Source organism: Convolutriloba macropyga, chromosome 9 (genome assembly GCF_964194025.1).
Source record: "Convolutriloba macropyga chromosome 9, txConMacr16.3, whole genome shotgun sequence".
In the NCBI taxonomy this organism is placed as follows: Eukaryota; Metazoa; Xenacoelomorpha; order Acoela; family Convolutidae; genus Convolutriloba; species Convolutriloba macropyga.
In genome coordinates this window covers 939,632-956,564 of record NC_134476.1, presented here as the reverse complement: position 1 = coordinate 956,564, position 16,933 = coordinate 939,632, and the positions used below count along the sequence as shown (strand labels likewise).

Sequence of the window (16,933 nt, the reverse complement as noted above, 5' to 3'; positions counted from 1 at the left end):
TTCTATGACTTTGTCTTAACAAATTTAAACCCTATCGGTTTCCTTATGACGTTTTTGTAACCTCGTCAACAATTGTTTCGTTAAAGGCTTAAAGTTTTTGAGATGTATGAAGTCATTGAAAGTTTTCTAAAATGTTGATTGATTTTTGATTTTCGCCTCATTATTTTTTTGTCGGTTTGTTACCTAGTCCCCTTAAGGAAAAATCCCATCTGCTGTGTAATTGAAAACGAATAAAGTTGTGTAGCTAAGGTTTTATCTGTTTGTGTTTTGACATTGTTACAAGGTGCTTTTAAGTTTAGATTTTGAGTTCTTGCCGTGAAAATTAGTTTTTGCTTATTTGCTTTTTTTGTTGTTTGTTTTTTCCCGTTGTCTTTTCAATGGCAGACCTCGTGAGCGGCGCAATGAGGCATGAGATTATGTAATTCAATTAGTCGTTTGGGTGTGTAGAGTTTTTTTATAACTGAAACTTCTTTTTTTGATTATCTCTTCATTTTGTTGACAATTAAGTCGATGTCAAAACTGTAGATGAGCTCGGATCGGAACATCATGTGCAAACGCACATTAACGAGCCTCCTGGTTTCAAATTTTCAAAAAAAACATTGCTTAAAATTTGTGTATAATAATAATAATTTAATTTCCTCAATGCTATATGAATAACAATTTCATTTTAATAAATCAATGAAATAAAAAGCACCAAGGTGGACGGTAAAACAGCAAGTTCATGCTTTTTTGGTACCGCACGTATTTTTTGAAAACATGTAAAACATTTGTTGAATTTTAGCTATTAATTCGTATAATTGCAAAAAAATTGGATAAGATTAGGGCAATTTTACTATTGATGCTAATAATGTGATGGCGTTTGATTAATTTTTGATAAAATCTAGACGAACTGTTCGGTCGCAGTTGCGCATAAGATGAAGGTTGTTTTTGACGATGAAAAAATAGCATGAAGTTCCGTAGAAACTGAATTTTTTGAAGAAAGCGATGCATTGAAAGTTGAAATCGACTGCAGATCTTGTCAGGTACATAAGATTAGACAGTGACACCAAAGAAAAAGAACTTGAATGAGGCAATGATAGTCAAAGAAACCGGCAGAACGCCTTTCCCATTAATTTTTAAGGGTAATATACGACAGGTCAATTGTTTTTCCTTTTAGCTTCAGCTGATAAAAGTACAATTAAATTTGAACCACAGAGAATTCTTTGAAAAATTGATAACAATTGGACCCACCTATTAACGCTTTGACTGGATACAGTTTTATATTTATTTCGTCTTGCTACATAAGTATTTCTTTATAAAAGGGTTGAGAATAGGGGATATCAGATATTCATACGTGGCCACAACCTTTTACATACTTGCGTTGCTTAGCCTACACTACACTACTTGTGTTCGTTTTATTCAAGTTGGATTGGCAATTACCCGCGAAACGTTTACGGTGCTTTTATATTGGTACCCACGCGATTAAGATGGTGGAATCTGCCTATATTATGATGCAGAAGTATACCCAAATCGTCACGGGCAGATATGCCCGATGCGTGTATTTCGTGTTCATTTTACTATGTTAATACGTTGAAAGTGGAACAATATTGCGGAAAATATCTACTTTAGCAGAAACTGGTAAAATGAAAGGGGACATCGTATGCCGTGATCGCAAAAGTGTCCTAATTTTGGCCGCGAAATACAAGTACAAGCTTAATAACATATTTTTCGCGCGAGTTGTATCACATATCTTCTCCATTCATGTATCAATTTTTCGCACGCAATGTAGCTCGATTTCGCATATAATCCGCAATTAAGCCTATTTTACTTATAACTTATTTAATTAAGTCTGACTTATTACTACTAGTAGTACTTTATTACTAATTTATTATTACTTATAGTACTTTATTACTACCGATTACTACGTAATAGTGCTCTGTATTACTACTTATTAAAATCGGCCAGTCCCACATTGATATACAAACACTTTGATGCGAGAGGGATTTTTCGAAAAAAAAAATCAGTGTTTGTGGTTCCATGTATTTAGAGCACTTTAAAGCTTTAAAAGCTTCAATTAAATTTTTTTAAAGTGCTTATTGCATGCTCAAAATGCGGTCGAATAATAGGCACTTAAATTGAGCAGAAACGAGCTACAAGATTTGTTACCTACTTTTCGCACCGAATGTTCTTTTGTTTCGCAAAATTGGCGGAACCCCTTTTGCTAAAAGTAAGATACAATGGATGTCTCTTAATTTTGTTCATTGTATATATCTAATTTTCGAGCCAACTTTACTAAGGTGGAAATTTTGGGTACACCTCTGCGTCGTAATGTATTTTTTTGAAAAGGCGGAATAACAAACGGTATAATTTTTCTATGAATTAAGTAAAATTATACGACACGTCTTTTTCTTCTTGTGATAAACTCTTTTTTTATATCATTTTAATAAATCTGTTAGCTCCAAAAATAGATCATCTGGAGAGACGATTCGGCCTCTGATGAAGAATTGTAGTTCAATAAAGCGCATCCATAAATGTATGATCGAATATCGCCAATCTTCAGATCATGAAAGGTATATTAACCGAAGATACCAGAGGTTAGTTTTCTCACCTGAAAAGAAAAAGACAAATCAGAATAAATTGATCCGGATACTTTTCCTGTATCTGTAGTATCTCCAACATCACAGTGTTAAAACTCTTGTGGAACTGAAGTAAAATTCACTTCACAAGTCGGGATGTCAGCATAAAAACGAAGAAATAATTGCTATTGGAGGTCGATGCGCTGATTTTGTGCAAAATATACGCTAAACGCGTTTTAAGGAAACGTTGCAATAAAAAGCGTTGAGCTTACACAATTGAGTGGTCACAGGCGTAGATATTAAAAATTTTTGGCATTACCTAACGCAGATCAAACATAAGCTTTGCTCTGCTAAGAGTAGATTTTCCATTACTTTGAAGTTGCTGAGCTCTAAATTTCATTTTTTGGCGTTCCGAGTTGAAGATGTTAATTTGGTGTTTTTGAACGTTCATTTAACTCAATCTCACAATTTACATCTTTGGTTTTTCAAAAGGCAGTTTTAATTTAGCTTTGACATTGCATAAATTCTATGCTAAAATTTTCGTTGTTGAAATTAGACAATTATGCACTACCGGAGCTGACATTTGAGTCTCAATGGTCCTTAGCAGTATCATTGGCTGGTTTCGAAGCCAATGAGATTCGTCAGCCGAACTGATTGGTTTCGTACTCAACAGTTGAGCCTCAATAGCCATGAACTTTGCCAGTGAACACCCATTTTTCCGTTTGTTTACATGTATTATCATTACAGAACTTTGAGGATTTTATTGGGATTGATTTGTTCGTCGGGTTATGGGCGTAAAGATACAGGAGGGCTAGATTGAAGAGTCAAAATGCAATCTTCTCGACAGATTTTTGTAATTAAACCGATTTTGGTATTTAAATATCAAAAACGTCCAGTGTTGGGTATTAAAATGTCAAAAAACGAGAGGTTCTAAAACTGTGACAAAAGTTTGGCAATTCCATATTTGTTGTTTAGCAGTTGGTGGAGAGTACCAAACGTTTGGTGGAGACTAGACTAATATGGGAGGAGGACTCACGAACTGATTAAGAAAGACGGCGACTTTAGATTTCGAATGGTAATGAAGAAATTCCCTAAAAAGTTAGTGTATCGTCTCACAGTGGTGCATTCTCGTCACCAGTGGTTGTAGTCCGGCCAACAGATGTGAAACAATGTAAGTTCATGGCGAAAAAAGTCAATTTTATGCAAAAGCTCTTCAAATGTTCAAGGAAAACGGATTCTTTTGTCTGCAATTGAATAGATAAATTATCTCCTGCAATGTTCTATTTTAGTTTTAAAAGTGAAGGTTTTTTAAATAAAGATGCTGTTTTTCCATGCGTTTCTTGAGACACAATTCACCTAAATTTCCCAGGTCGCTTCTGTTACATAGATTAGAAACGTTTCAGCAGTTTTTTCTCCAGTAAGTCTTCAAATGGATTCTTTACTCAAATGGTTTCTTTACTCTTAAACAGTTTGTCTCTAAAAATCAATGCCTGCAAAAATCGTGCTAAGAAAAATTATAGCAAAAAAAATAAAAGCAAGTTGCTTAATTTTTTTGAAAAACGGCTCTAATAAGGTGTGTGTTATCTTTTCAAGAAAGTGGCGTTTGTTCTTAATTCAATGAAACAATTATTCGCAAAATATTTATAAAAGGAAAATATTTTGATCAATTGTTTGAGAAGATTGATGACCGTTGTTTTCGAATGGTAACGAATAAAGTCCCTCAAAAATTAGTGTATTGTCTCACAGTGGTGTAAGAAACGGGGCAACGTTTCTCGTCGCCAGTGATTGTAGGCTCGCTATAGGTTTAAAACAATTTGGGAGCAATGTGTAGAAACGTTGAATTTTTTTATTAGCTTTTTCATTTTGTTTTTGCTACTTAGTTATTTAATAGTTTCGAAAGCAAATGTTTAGAAGTTTAGATTCGAGAAGCAAATTACAGCTGCTTCTAACTTTTTTTCGCTGAGAACTTTTCTAAACGATGGAAACATTGTATTTAAAGATTCCATTGAGTTTTTAAAGGCGAATTTCAGTTGACTTTGCGTCTTCGTGGGCTTTGGTGGTTACTGTTTGGCTTGAATTGTGTTCCCTGAGACATAATTTAGCAAAATATTTCAGAGAAAAATCCTATCTTCATTTGAGAGTTTGATGTGTTCATTTGTCCTTTTCTTTTTTATATATAATTTATTCTTGCAATTTTATACTAAAAAGTTGTTTTTGAGCGCACCAAAACACTCTTTTGCATAAAAATGAACATTAAAATATAAAAAAAGCTTTTTTATTGTTTTCTTTTCCGTATATCTCTCTTTTTTTCTTTTTAGTTTCCTGTTCAATCTAAGGCGCTATTGGAATTGTTGGTTGTTGCCCGCAATGATTAATTTTCTGGATGCTTAGACATAGACCAAACTTATTTCATTCTGTTTTCTGAGATCCTGTTGAGGTCTCGGATCAGACTTATAGATGAATAATATTTGAGCAAAGAGATAAAACATCTGTTAACAATTATTATTAAACTAGCTTTGTGATTGTGATAACGTACGCCATCAATTCAACTGCTGCTTTGATCGACTTTTTGAATGTTTTGCTTTAGTTAATTGTAGTAGATGGAAACTTCTCTGGCCCTTCATTTTCTCCCCGCCTTCTTTTTGATTATGATTCTGAGAAGCAAACCAAAATATTTCCTTCAGTTGTTTTATTTGTGATCTAAATCTTCTGTTGTCGAATCCTTCTTGAATTCTTTAGTAACTATAGTTACTCGCCAAGAAACTGAAGACTCTCTTTTTAACCCATTTATACAGCTTTTATTTGCTGGATTGTATTTTACTCAACGACAGTTGATACCCAATTGATTGCGCATCCTCATATTTCTACAAAAGCACTCAAAAAAAGTTTTCTTTAAGTTTTTAGTCAAATTTGAAGACCTTAACTCTAACTGAAATTGGTTAACATGTTTCATAAATTTTTGCATCGCAAACAAAACTGGGTATTCAGAAATTTGGTTTGAAAACACGAAAGCCATTTCCAGTCAGACTTTTTTTTGTAGCACTTTTTTGTCCAGGTGGTCTCAACTAAGTGTTCCTATTTTGCTGAAATTTTGGGTTACTCGGACCTAGCATCAAGTTTAAATCAGTAGTGAATCTTTTAAACTCCATCATGTTTTTTACTCTTCCAAGTTAACTCTTCATGGCATACATTAGACAAATAATTGTTCACATTTGCTAATCTTTTATTTGATTAGCAAAAGTTGCATTAAATGTTAACCAAAAAATTTTGATATGTTTGGTAACGTACAAAATTGTCGGTATTTTTAATTTGTTCTGTAAATTTGCTCTCAAAACTATAACCTCCAAGGTATGTTTGCACATTAAACAGACCAAATTGTGTGTATGTTCAACTAAAAGCGTCTGAAACGGTCAGCATTATCAGTTAACACAAAGTAATTGTCGTTTCTTCAGTTCTCTGTCTAAGGGATTTTCAAACGTAAATCTTGGAGAAAATTAAAAAAAAAAGTTTGAACCGATTCAACGCTGCCATCTGCTTGTTCACAATGCTGAGCCAGCGAAAATTATTTTCTCGGATCGTTTTATAAATTTTTGAATTTGTATGAGTACTGACGAGGAAATATTTCGTTAATTTGTTTTCACGGAGTACTGAAACGACCCTTGAACCTTACACAACACGTTTCATACATTTCATGGTTTCTCTTGTTTTGATAAAGAACATATCGCCGATTTCTCTACGTTTCAACACCAAATGTACAAACGGAAAGAAAACTAAAGAATGTTATGTTTCTGCTGTATTCGTCGAGCTAAAAACACATCTAAGATTTTTCTACGTTTCCATAATATAACTTCTGAACAAGGCGGCTCGTTAATCTGCGTTCGCACATGATGTTCCGACCCGAGCTCATCTACATTTTTGACTTAATTGTCAACCAAATGAAGAGATAACAAAAATAGATGTTTGAATTAAAAAAAAAACTACAGAACCTAACTACAAATTGAATTACATAATGCCATTTCTCATTACAGCGCAATCTACCAAAAAAAGACTACGAGAGAATACAGCAAACAACAAAATATGCAAAAACAAAATTTTCACGGCAGAAACCAAATATATAATTTTAAAAGCACCTAGTAACAACGTCAAAATGCAATCAGATAAAACCTTAACTCCACAAATTTAGTTTTTGCTAACTATACAGCAGATGTATGTTTTTCATAATGAGATTAGGTAAAAAGTTGACATAGAGAAAAAAAATGAGTTTAAAGTCAAAGATCAATCAACATTTCTTAAACCAAATAATTTCAAAAGTCTAAAAAAATCTTTAGCTTTTTAACAAAATAATTCTTGATAAATTTAATAAAAAGTCAATATGAAACTAATGGGACCTGTGTTTGTTGAGACTAAACCATAGGAATAAACTAAAAACGCCGAAAATCTCAAAAAAACGAACAATTTACACGAAGACGCAGAAAATCTCGAAAAATTACGAACAATAACATAAATTATTGAAGCCATTAAAATCATTAGCTATTATCTGAATTTTATTTAATTTTATTTCAGTTTACAATCATACTCATTCAGCTAAAATTATACTGAAAGAGAAAAGAAGTTTGTTCATTTGGGCCACATTTGAAAACACCACTCACAATATTTTGAAAACACCACTCACAAACACAAATACACCACTCACAATATTTTTTATGAAGACGCATAATGTCCACCAAAGAAAACATCAATTACGACATAATATTAGTACACAAGTTGTTTTTTGAAATTCAAGGAATTGGAGTGGACTTCTCAATGACGAGAATAAGTTGACGAAAAGAACAAAAAAAACTGAAAAATCTTTGAAGATGTATAATATCATAATTTTTAAGACTATTGGCTTTAAACTGCCTGCTTCGGGTAACATCACTCATTACAAGTTTATGGGCAACATTACAGGTTTGTGAGACCGATCAGAGTTTCACGGCTACCTAAAAATAAAAAAAAGCAAAAACAGCAAACTCACAAAAATTAAGCGAGAAAAGTTTCAAAGCCATTAGAGAATGAACTTTTCAGTATAAACTCTTCTATTTTTGATTAGTTTTTAACAGCAAGGTGATTGTTTCTATTGTTACAAAGTGACTTGAAAAACAACAAATATAAACAAATGTATTAAAACCACGAAGTTTTTGAGAAAAGCCCTAGTATCAAAGACATTAAATTCAATTATTTTCAACAGAGTTAATAAAACACACTAAATTCTGCCTCGATGAAATAGCAATCATATGTTTCGTTCTTGTCACATCAATAACTCATCACAATAAGTCGTATGGCAAAGAAAAATACATCAAAATCACGAAGTTTTTGAGAAAACCCATAAAATCAAAGTCTTAAAATTCTACAGCTTTCAACGGAAGGCATTTAATACGCTAAATTATGCCTAGATGATGTGACGACCAGGATGTTTGTCGTTTAAAATTTATCAATAAGACAATACAACAAGTCATTGACTATGAAAACAACAACAAAAACAGGCAAAATTCAAAAGTTCGGTAGAAAATTGAGAGAAGAAAGTGTCGAAGCCATTTAAACCATGAGCTTTCTTCTCTGAAAAATTTTTCAACGGTCCATTGAACGTCTTCACTAAATCAATGGGAGCTATCAATATTAGGATGATGTAATACGATTTCATAAGGAACCAAAATTACTAAAAAAAAACAAAAATTATAAAAATTATGAAAACTCTTGCACCGAAGTAAAGAAAACCAATAGTTAGAAGACAAAACCGCTAACTAGATAAATTGTTGTTGATGTAGCAAAAAAGCAATTCTGTCATTACCGAGGCTGACTCACAATCCAAGAAAATAAGCTTAAGATTGATTTATGTTCAAAAAAAAATTCAAAAATGAAATTTTTTAAAAGTCTTAGCAGCCATTAAACTCAAAAGCTTTCATAGGAATTCAATGAATACGCCCAGCTATGCCACGATGTGAATACAAGGATGTTTATCAAGCCTAGGTAATCAATAAGACATCACAATATCTCTTATGACTATGAAAAAAAAACAACAAATACAGGCAAAAACCAAAATTTCTTTAGAAAAATGGGAGAAGAAAGTGTTGAAGCCATTTAAACCATATTTTTCTCTCAGAAAATTTTATCTATGATCCTTTGAACGTCTTAACTAATGGAAGATGTAGCCATCAATATTAGGATGACGTGATAAGATTTCAAAATGAACAAATAAAACGAAATGTCCAAAAGTTTTTTTAAAAAATTTGAAATCTTGTGGCATTGAAGACGTATAACCAATAGTTACTTGATAAAGCCGCCAATGAGATTAACTTATGTTGCAGTGGTATGAAGGAATTCAATCCTGTTTTTACTGAGACGAACTTAGAGTTCACAAAAATAAGTTTATGATTTACTAATTTTAAAAAAAAATTTCGAAAATTTATTTTCAAAGTCTTAACAGCCATTAGCTGTCCACTCACAGCACTAGATAGGTTCACTTAACAATCATTAGCAAATGTTTTGCACCTTTAGTCAACAAGTTTATGCCATAGGATTATAAAACTTTAGTAAAACCTCAAAAAATAAATCAAAATTTTATTTGAAATTACGAAATTTGAGATACGAATCCAAAAAAAAACATGAGCGATCCCTTTGAAACAAAAAAATTTTTTCATTGGGCTTCATTTGATCGTAAAAGAGGTTTGTAATTAACGGAACTTCGATTTTAAAAGTCTCTAGTAGTCTCTAGGTGACTTGAAAAAAAAAACAAAAAAATTGCAAAATTTCTAAAAAAAAAGAGCTCCCAAACCTAATTCGATTTTTTTTTATATATTAAACTTCCTTCTAAGACTAGAACTAGTCTTTTTTATCTCCTTTCGTCTATTAAAAACCTAAAATTGGTTTAGTTTTTCGCTTTAAATCTAGTTTTGAACTAAATTTTTCGTAGAGAAAACGTTAATTCGAACGAAAATTACGGTAAAAGTGAACAAAAGTGAACCAAATATCCAGTGTTCACATGAAACTTTAAACCGCGATAACTCCTCAAAAAAAAAACGAAATTCATAAAAAAATCTTTTTAACTTCGAATTCTACGCTGGACGAGCTTTTTAATGATACCATGCACATTTCTCTACGATGAATATATCGGTCGGCCAAAATTCACGGAACAAAAAAAGACCCATTTGAGTACATAGTTCCTCCCCCCCCCACAAGTGGGGTCGGAACAACTAGGGAAAGGACTCTTTGATCACCCCAGTCATTGACCATTGCAAATCTTATAAGATCTTATAAGATTCTTACCTAGCCTTACAAGTTAATGCATTAATCTTGTAAGATTGTATAAGATACTTACAAGATTTACTCTAAACTTATAAGATCTTATAAGAGTTGTAAAAATTCGTAAGATCTTATAAGATTGTTATACTTCTTATGCTTCGTTTATACGAAACTACCTTTCTTGCCAACAAAAGATTTTGGAAAAAAAATATTTCCACAGCTTATTTTAAATCCAACCTCTATTTAGAGCGCACTGCTACTGTGTATGGATCAGAGATTGAAGGGTACAAGTGGCTGCAGTAAATCTGGGCTCCATTCATTTGTTCAGTAGCAAAGAAGGAATAGGATGTCGAACCTTCCTTGGCACATGGGAGACCTTCGGGAATGGTCCTATTAAGAAAAAGGGAAACGGCGCTTTTTAATCTATAATACAGCAGACTCATGGGTAGATATTTTCTTTGCAAACACTACCCTAGTCGAGGCCTGAAAATTATGAAAAGACCTATTACCCCCAGGTGGAGGCGGTAAATATTTACACGGTCGAGGACCCTAGTTAAATTCGAGGCTTCTTCTTTCCATAAGTCCAGCCAAATTCTTTTCATATGCAAAAATGAGGCAATCTAAAAAGTTCCGACAACACCTGGGTTCGATCTCGTTAATACCTGCAATCCTACCCAATGCTTAACCAAGTCCGCTACATGTCCTTAAATTTGAAGGAAACTGAAAACAAGTCATTATAACGGTCGCGAGCGTAATTCCAGGACATGTTTTATTGTACAGCCAAATTCCAGGACGTATGTTTTAGTTCCAGCCAAATTCTAGGATGGTTGTTTTAGTTCCAGCCAAATTGTAGGATGGTTGTTTTAGTTCCAGCCAAAGTCCAGGACATCACATTTGGTCCAGAAAAATTCTTTGCATAGCCAATATCTGTCGAGGACAGTCTTTTCACACCTTAAATCTTTTATATTTTATATTTCCAGGTCTCGATTAGGGTAGCAACAGAAAACATGAATAAATAAACAATTATACCGTTTTCGATCACGTTTCAATGTGTTGCAAAGCTACAATTGGGATCTTTTCCGTTTATGCCCCCCCCCCCCCCCCCCCCCCCACGTTTCCCCCCCCCCCCGTTACAGAGCACGTGCCACTAATAATAAATCATTATGTAAAAATATGACACGTACGGGGGGGGGGTGCAAATATTATGCAACATGCGCCCACTAAGCTGGGGGTGAGGGACACAAACGGAAAAGATTCAAAAATTGCCGAAAATGTCATAAATTGCCGTGAAATGTTGTAGAGTTTGCTGTTTTTGCGCTGGATGTTGTTGAAGCTGTGATAAATTTCTTACAGCGAATCACCACAAAAGATGCAACAAATATTTGGCGGTAAGAACTGCGATTTTTACCGGTGAAATTGTAATTTTTACCAATGTTCTTGTTGGAACAGCTGACATCCGTTCCTTCGCTGCTCAAAAACGATAGAAAACTTTCACTGCTGAGAACATTTAATCTTACACATTTCTTTGCATGTTTTTCACTTAAAGGGGATTCAAACACAAAAAATGAAAAGGAACGTGAGAGCTGGTGCTGTGAAATCAAAATTGACTGAAAAATTAAACAAGTAATTTTTCACTCCCTTCACCTGAAAACATGCAGGCGCTTTACGGTGACAACATTTTTTTTCGCCGGTAATCACCCCAATTCTTAAAATAAATTTGCTCTGGAAAATCCTAGCACGATATACGAATTAAGGTAATAAAAAATGTCTGCTTTTAGATCTAGGGATCGACATTTTAAGCTCACCCCCTCAACATTTTGAGGTTTTTTTTGCTATTTTACTAACAAATATCAAGTCGAATCCTAACAATTATCTCAAGCTCAAAAGTCGGGAAACAAAATTTTCCATCTCAATGAAAAGAGATTTTAATCACAACAACTCTCGGGCCAAAAGAGTAGGTACATGCTTCTTTTTGAAGAAAAGGGAGCCATGATACCATATTAACAACAAGGAGACGCAGTAATGTGCGTTTGCAGGTGATATTCCGACCCCGCTCATTCCCGTTTTGATCTAATAGACCGTCGAATGAGGAGGAGAAAGAATACGTGCAAAAAATCACGCATCTTTCAAAAAACAATTAAGTAAAAAAATGATGGCTTATAGAGCCGATGATACTTGCCATCTGTACTGGACAAGACACACACCAAAACAAAAACAGCAAACGTTAATTAGGGCCAAAACTCGATTACTATATTCAAAAAACAGAAAACATCAAGACGAAAAAGGAATCCGAAAAAACCGTATCTAAACAAATCAACCTATACTTCATTAAATGTTCATTCGATAAAACATAAGACCTCTCAAAAAGGCGGCTCGGTGACAGGCCGACAACGAAGAGCAAAAATTCAAAAATCAAAAAAAGTTTCTCTTTTTGAAAAAAAAAAAATTCAAACTGATTGAAACCTTTCCGTATCAACTCGGCTCAATAGGAATGCTAATTTAAATGTCATATGAATCGATTGAGAATTGTCGTCATCCCAAAAATAACAGCAAAAACGAAACAAAAAACAATTGAATTCAACAAGAAAGTGGTGCAGCAAACTTTGAAACCACTGTCTAGTGCCAAAGCCAAAGACCATTAGTTTCTTAAAAAATTGTAACGACGATTGGATCTTGTTTTATTGGAAAGAGGATGCAACCAGTCGTTACGGAGACCAAGCTACAAAATTGAAAGAAATAATATAAAAGTGACAAAGCTCAAAAATAAACTGATTTTTTCAAAGAAAAATTTGAAAAGTTCAAACATACCTTAAGCTTTCAACTTAAAGCACGAACAGATCAAATTGAAACTGATCAGGAATTCAGTTGTGTTTATTATAATTTAGAAAAATTATAGGACGACAAAAACAGCAAATGCGGACAGAACTCAAAATTTCACAAACAGTTTATCGAACCCACATATTTGTAGCCATTATGTCTATGAAACATTAAAAATCATTAAAGAAATTAAACTGACGAAAACGATCAAAACGTTTGCTATTGACCACTTTTGATTTTAACTGGCCCCTCTCTGCAAAGGGTCTTTGTCGAAAAGACGACAAAAAGATCCACAAATCTCTACCATTATCAAAACTCATGAAATTTTTACCAGTATCAAAGCTCACAAAACTCACAAACTATGAAAACACTTTTCTACGAACTATATAAATCTGTCAAAACGTAACCAAAACAAGTAATTTTTTTTACAGCAACAGTAAAGCGATGAGCTTTGTGAATAATAAGACTTAGCTACCTGCTAACGCAAACCAGAACAAGAAATTGCAATAACAAAAAGTTTTTGTCTAGAACAAATTATTGAAACTTTTGAAAACCGTTAGCTATAAACCAAACTCGGGAAACAGATTTAGGTAAACAATCGTGGAAATAATCAAGGACTTTGACTGTCATAACTATTCCGATCGACAACAAAAAAACGACTTTTAGAGGCGAAACTAAAAGAGGTATCTATACGCTTTCCTTAAAGGCCAATTGGAGCTATCTATAGTGTGATATGTTGAACAGAGAACAAATAACCATCCCAAATATAGAAAAAAATCAAAAATTGGAATGATAAAAAATATTTTCAAAAAAATAATTGGAAATCATTAAACCTTTTAGCTCTAATGAAGAACCAGTAAATTGATTCATTTAAGCGTGCAAGCAAGTAGCGCTTTCCATTGACAGGAATATGCCGAAAGAAAACGAAAAGAAGCACAATTACAGGCAGCGACAAAAATCTGATAAAATTTGTCAGAAAATGACTTCGCATTCTTTAAAACTATCAGCTAGCCATGGAAGTCATATACAATGTTTATTTTGCACATTATTTTATTGCCAATTGGAGCTGTTCTTAATAGTATTGGTCCAAAAAGGAAAAAAGTATCTACCTCAAATTCAGAAAAATATGCAAAAATCTTGAAAAAATTCATGCATTTTTATGAAATTTTGTACTACGAAAGCCAAAAAACACTACTTGAATGAAAAACAGATGAAAAAGTATTCGAATAGGTTTCCACCTTCGAATAGGTTTCGACCTGTATAAATTGAGATTAAGCTACATGTGGACAAAAAAGATTAAATAATGACAAATTTCAAAACTTCACTAACATTCTCTATTATTCATTAATGGCTACCAACTCTACTGTGAATGTGTTCATGGACAGACAATGCAAAGAAAAATATCTTTTTGTCAAGTCGCATGCAGCTCAAGGCAACCAAAAAAATCTTTAACCTTATTGAAATCAACAGACGAAATCTAAATGAATCCAAAAGCGAGTCCTTGTTTTTTTTAATGATCACAGAAGATTAAAAAACAGAGTCCGGCCTAGAATGGAAACGGCATAGCTATTAGGAAAAAATATAAGTTACCTGGCAGTGATAAGTCACTCGCACTAAGCAGATCAAGTTGAAGTTAAGCATAAGCAAAATACGATGGCTAATGGTGCTACATTGTTAAATATTATAGTTGATCCTTTACCAAAAAAAATGAGTTCGTTAATAAATACATTGCAAATAAGCCATCCGACTACTTAGAATTTTACCATGTGGCATTAGTTTACCATCTAAACTTAAAGTTTGATCATCAGTTAAGTTGCGCAACAGGATCAAGCGTCAACCGCAGCAAACATGATCGCCCCACTGATCTAAAAACTAATAAAAAATTTCAGCAAAATAATTATCATCGACTTAGAAGGCCAATAGTACTTCTGGAAATTTAAAAACAACAAATTTTCAGCCCACTAATTACATTTTTACCAATCAAAGTTCTAAAATCTGTTTCCAGAGCATTATTCCACAGCCATTATTATGCAAAACTGTAGTGAGAAACTTTTAAAAAAAACCAAGATTCTAAGCCAGATCGTAACACCTGGAATTCGCTGACTAATAAAGAATTATTCCTCGCAATTTAGGAAAAATTTTTTTGCAGGAATAGACGCAGACAGAATAAAACAAGATAATGAAAGAAGTCGCTGCGTATGTTTAAGTTCTTTTAGGTAACATTATCGATATATTTGTAGGTAGGCTCAATGAAGTTAAATTGTTTTTCTGCTAAACCGTATACTTTTTTGATCAACCTTTATCATATGTGAAACACTTCCCATTGCACTTGCGACGCTTTTTATCTGTCGGAGTGTAGCTGCAGTGTTATTTTTAATGAAATCTTCATTTTCAGAAACAGCTCGCCATATAATATGACTAACATTCAATTCAAACACTCCCGATGGCAACACCCCTGGATCTAATTGTCAACGTATTTTCAACACAGAACATGTGCAGGCAAGGCAATCAAAACGTAGATGATTTGTAAGTGATTCTTTTTAATTCAAAAAGAAGTTGCAAAAAATTGCAATGCAAATACTGGTCATTTGGTTCGATATCTTTGAGAATTTTCAATCAATTGTCCTAGACAAAATGCGCGCTTTTCGAAGCTCCTGTTTCATAAAACGAAGACGAGAAATGGTTTTATTTGATTATACCGTTCTTTGGCCAGCGCGCAGTTTCGTTTCATCACTGCAATAAACTCATTTGTTCTGACTCTAATTTTTCTCCAAAGTATTCATCAAATGGGGCTGGAGTTGGGGATACCCATAATTAAATTTGAATGACCCAAATTCTCCCCCCTATAACCGGACATACCATTGGATGGTCGGCACAATTGAGGAACCGACTTGGGTTCCGAGTGCCAGTTCTGAACAATGCAGTTCAATCTTGGTTCCACTATCCACCAGGTTATCACCGGTTGAGGCCTTCAACGTCGGCTTCAAGTTGTCTTTTATAATCACAACCTCGTACACTTTAGAAACGTATGTGTTGTAAGGACTCCCATAAAATAACTCGCAACAGTAGAACCCTGAGCGGGTTTCATCATTGTTGTCCAAACTAAGGGCAGCCGAGGAGCCCTCACCTATCATCTTGTATCCTTGGGAAGAGGAATCGGGGGCATGAACACGGGATAATATCCGCTTTCTTTCTCTTCAGAGTACGGTTGAGAAGTGTCGCACGGTACAGTAATTTGGTCGGTGGATTCGGTTATTCTGTATAGTTTATTCTCTATTTTGTCAGTTGGAAACTCATAACAAGCTTTGTAACCTGAAATAAACAATGCGCCAGTTAAACTTTGGATTAAAATGGTAAGAACTCTAGTTTGTCAACCTTTCAATTGAGTTGCTCAAAGGAATTGAAACTGTAACTTCCCTAGTCTAAACGTAATGTCAAATTTGCAAATATTTCGATTTTGTTCGGGATTAATGACAAATTTGGAAATATTTGCAAATTTTCACTGCTGAAGGTCAATTTTGCAAATTTTTGCAAACCAAGGCAAACATTGCAAATATTTGGAAACTCGTAAAAAATGATAAAAACAATCCGTTGCTGTACCCATCACTACTTCTGGAGATACACTATATAAAGCTCAGGTAACTTTACCTTACAAAACAACTTAACTCATCTCAATTGTTAAAGTTGATATGAGACATTCTGTTTAGGCCCGAGAGAAAATGGGTTTAAAAAAAATTGGACCAAATTTGTCAATTTTTAGCTGTGTGTTACCCTCAGTAGGAGTTCCGTTCTCCTACAGGCCACTTTATAAAAGGATTGGAAGGCTAAAAAAGTACCACTTACGGTTTTCACCATTTACACATTTGATAAACAAAAACGTTTATTAACCGCTACGCAAAACGTAATGCCTACTTTTCTGCCTCCCTTACTTGTATGTCCAGTTCTACGCACTACTGTCAATTTGTTTTCATGGTACTTGAACACGTCTCTTTTTTCAAGGTTGAGCTTAGATTTGGGACGGTTTTTAAAGATTTTTTGGGCCAAATTTTAAATAAAAAAGCGAGGTTTAATTTGTATAAAAAAGTTTCAAATTAATGTGAGAGTTGCAAAATACTGTCAAAGTTATAAAATTGTTTGCAAACTAATGTGAGCATTTGCAAAAATTTGCTAATTACGGTCATAATTGCAAAACCTGTTTGCAAATATTTTCAAATATAATACATAATTTTACAAAAAGTTTGTAATTCAATGTCCAAATTTTGCAAATTTGTAATTTTGACCAT

At 33.7% G+C, this 16,933-nt stretch overlaps 1 protein-coding gene across 1 annotated transcript in view; it reads right to left on the bottom strand.

Annotated features, from left to right (window-relative positions):
- Positions 1 to 2,385: 2,385 nt before the first annotated feature.
- LOC142345957 (uncharacterized) overlaps positions 2,386 to 16,933 on the bottom strand; it is a 34,608-nt gene continuing 20,060 nt past the window's right edge. Inside the window, exons 2-4 of the mRNA XM_075398423.1 lie at positions 15,510 to 15,962; positions 10,071 to 10,223; positions 2,386 to 2,587 (exon numbers count right to left, since the gene is read on the bottom strand). Of these exons, the coding sequence (XP_075254538.1) occupies positions 10,073 to 10,223; positions 15,510 to 15,784 (426 nt within the window). The 5' untranslated portion in view covers positions 15,785 to 15,962 and the 3' untranslated portion in view covers positions 2,386 to 2,587; positions 10,071 to 10,072. The remainder of the gene's footprint in view (positions 2,588 to 10,070; positions 10,224 to 15,509; positions 15,963 to 16,933) is intronic.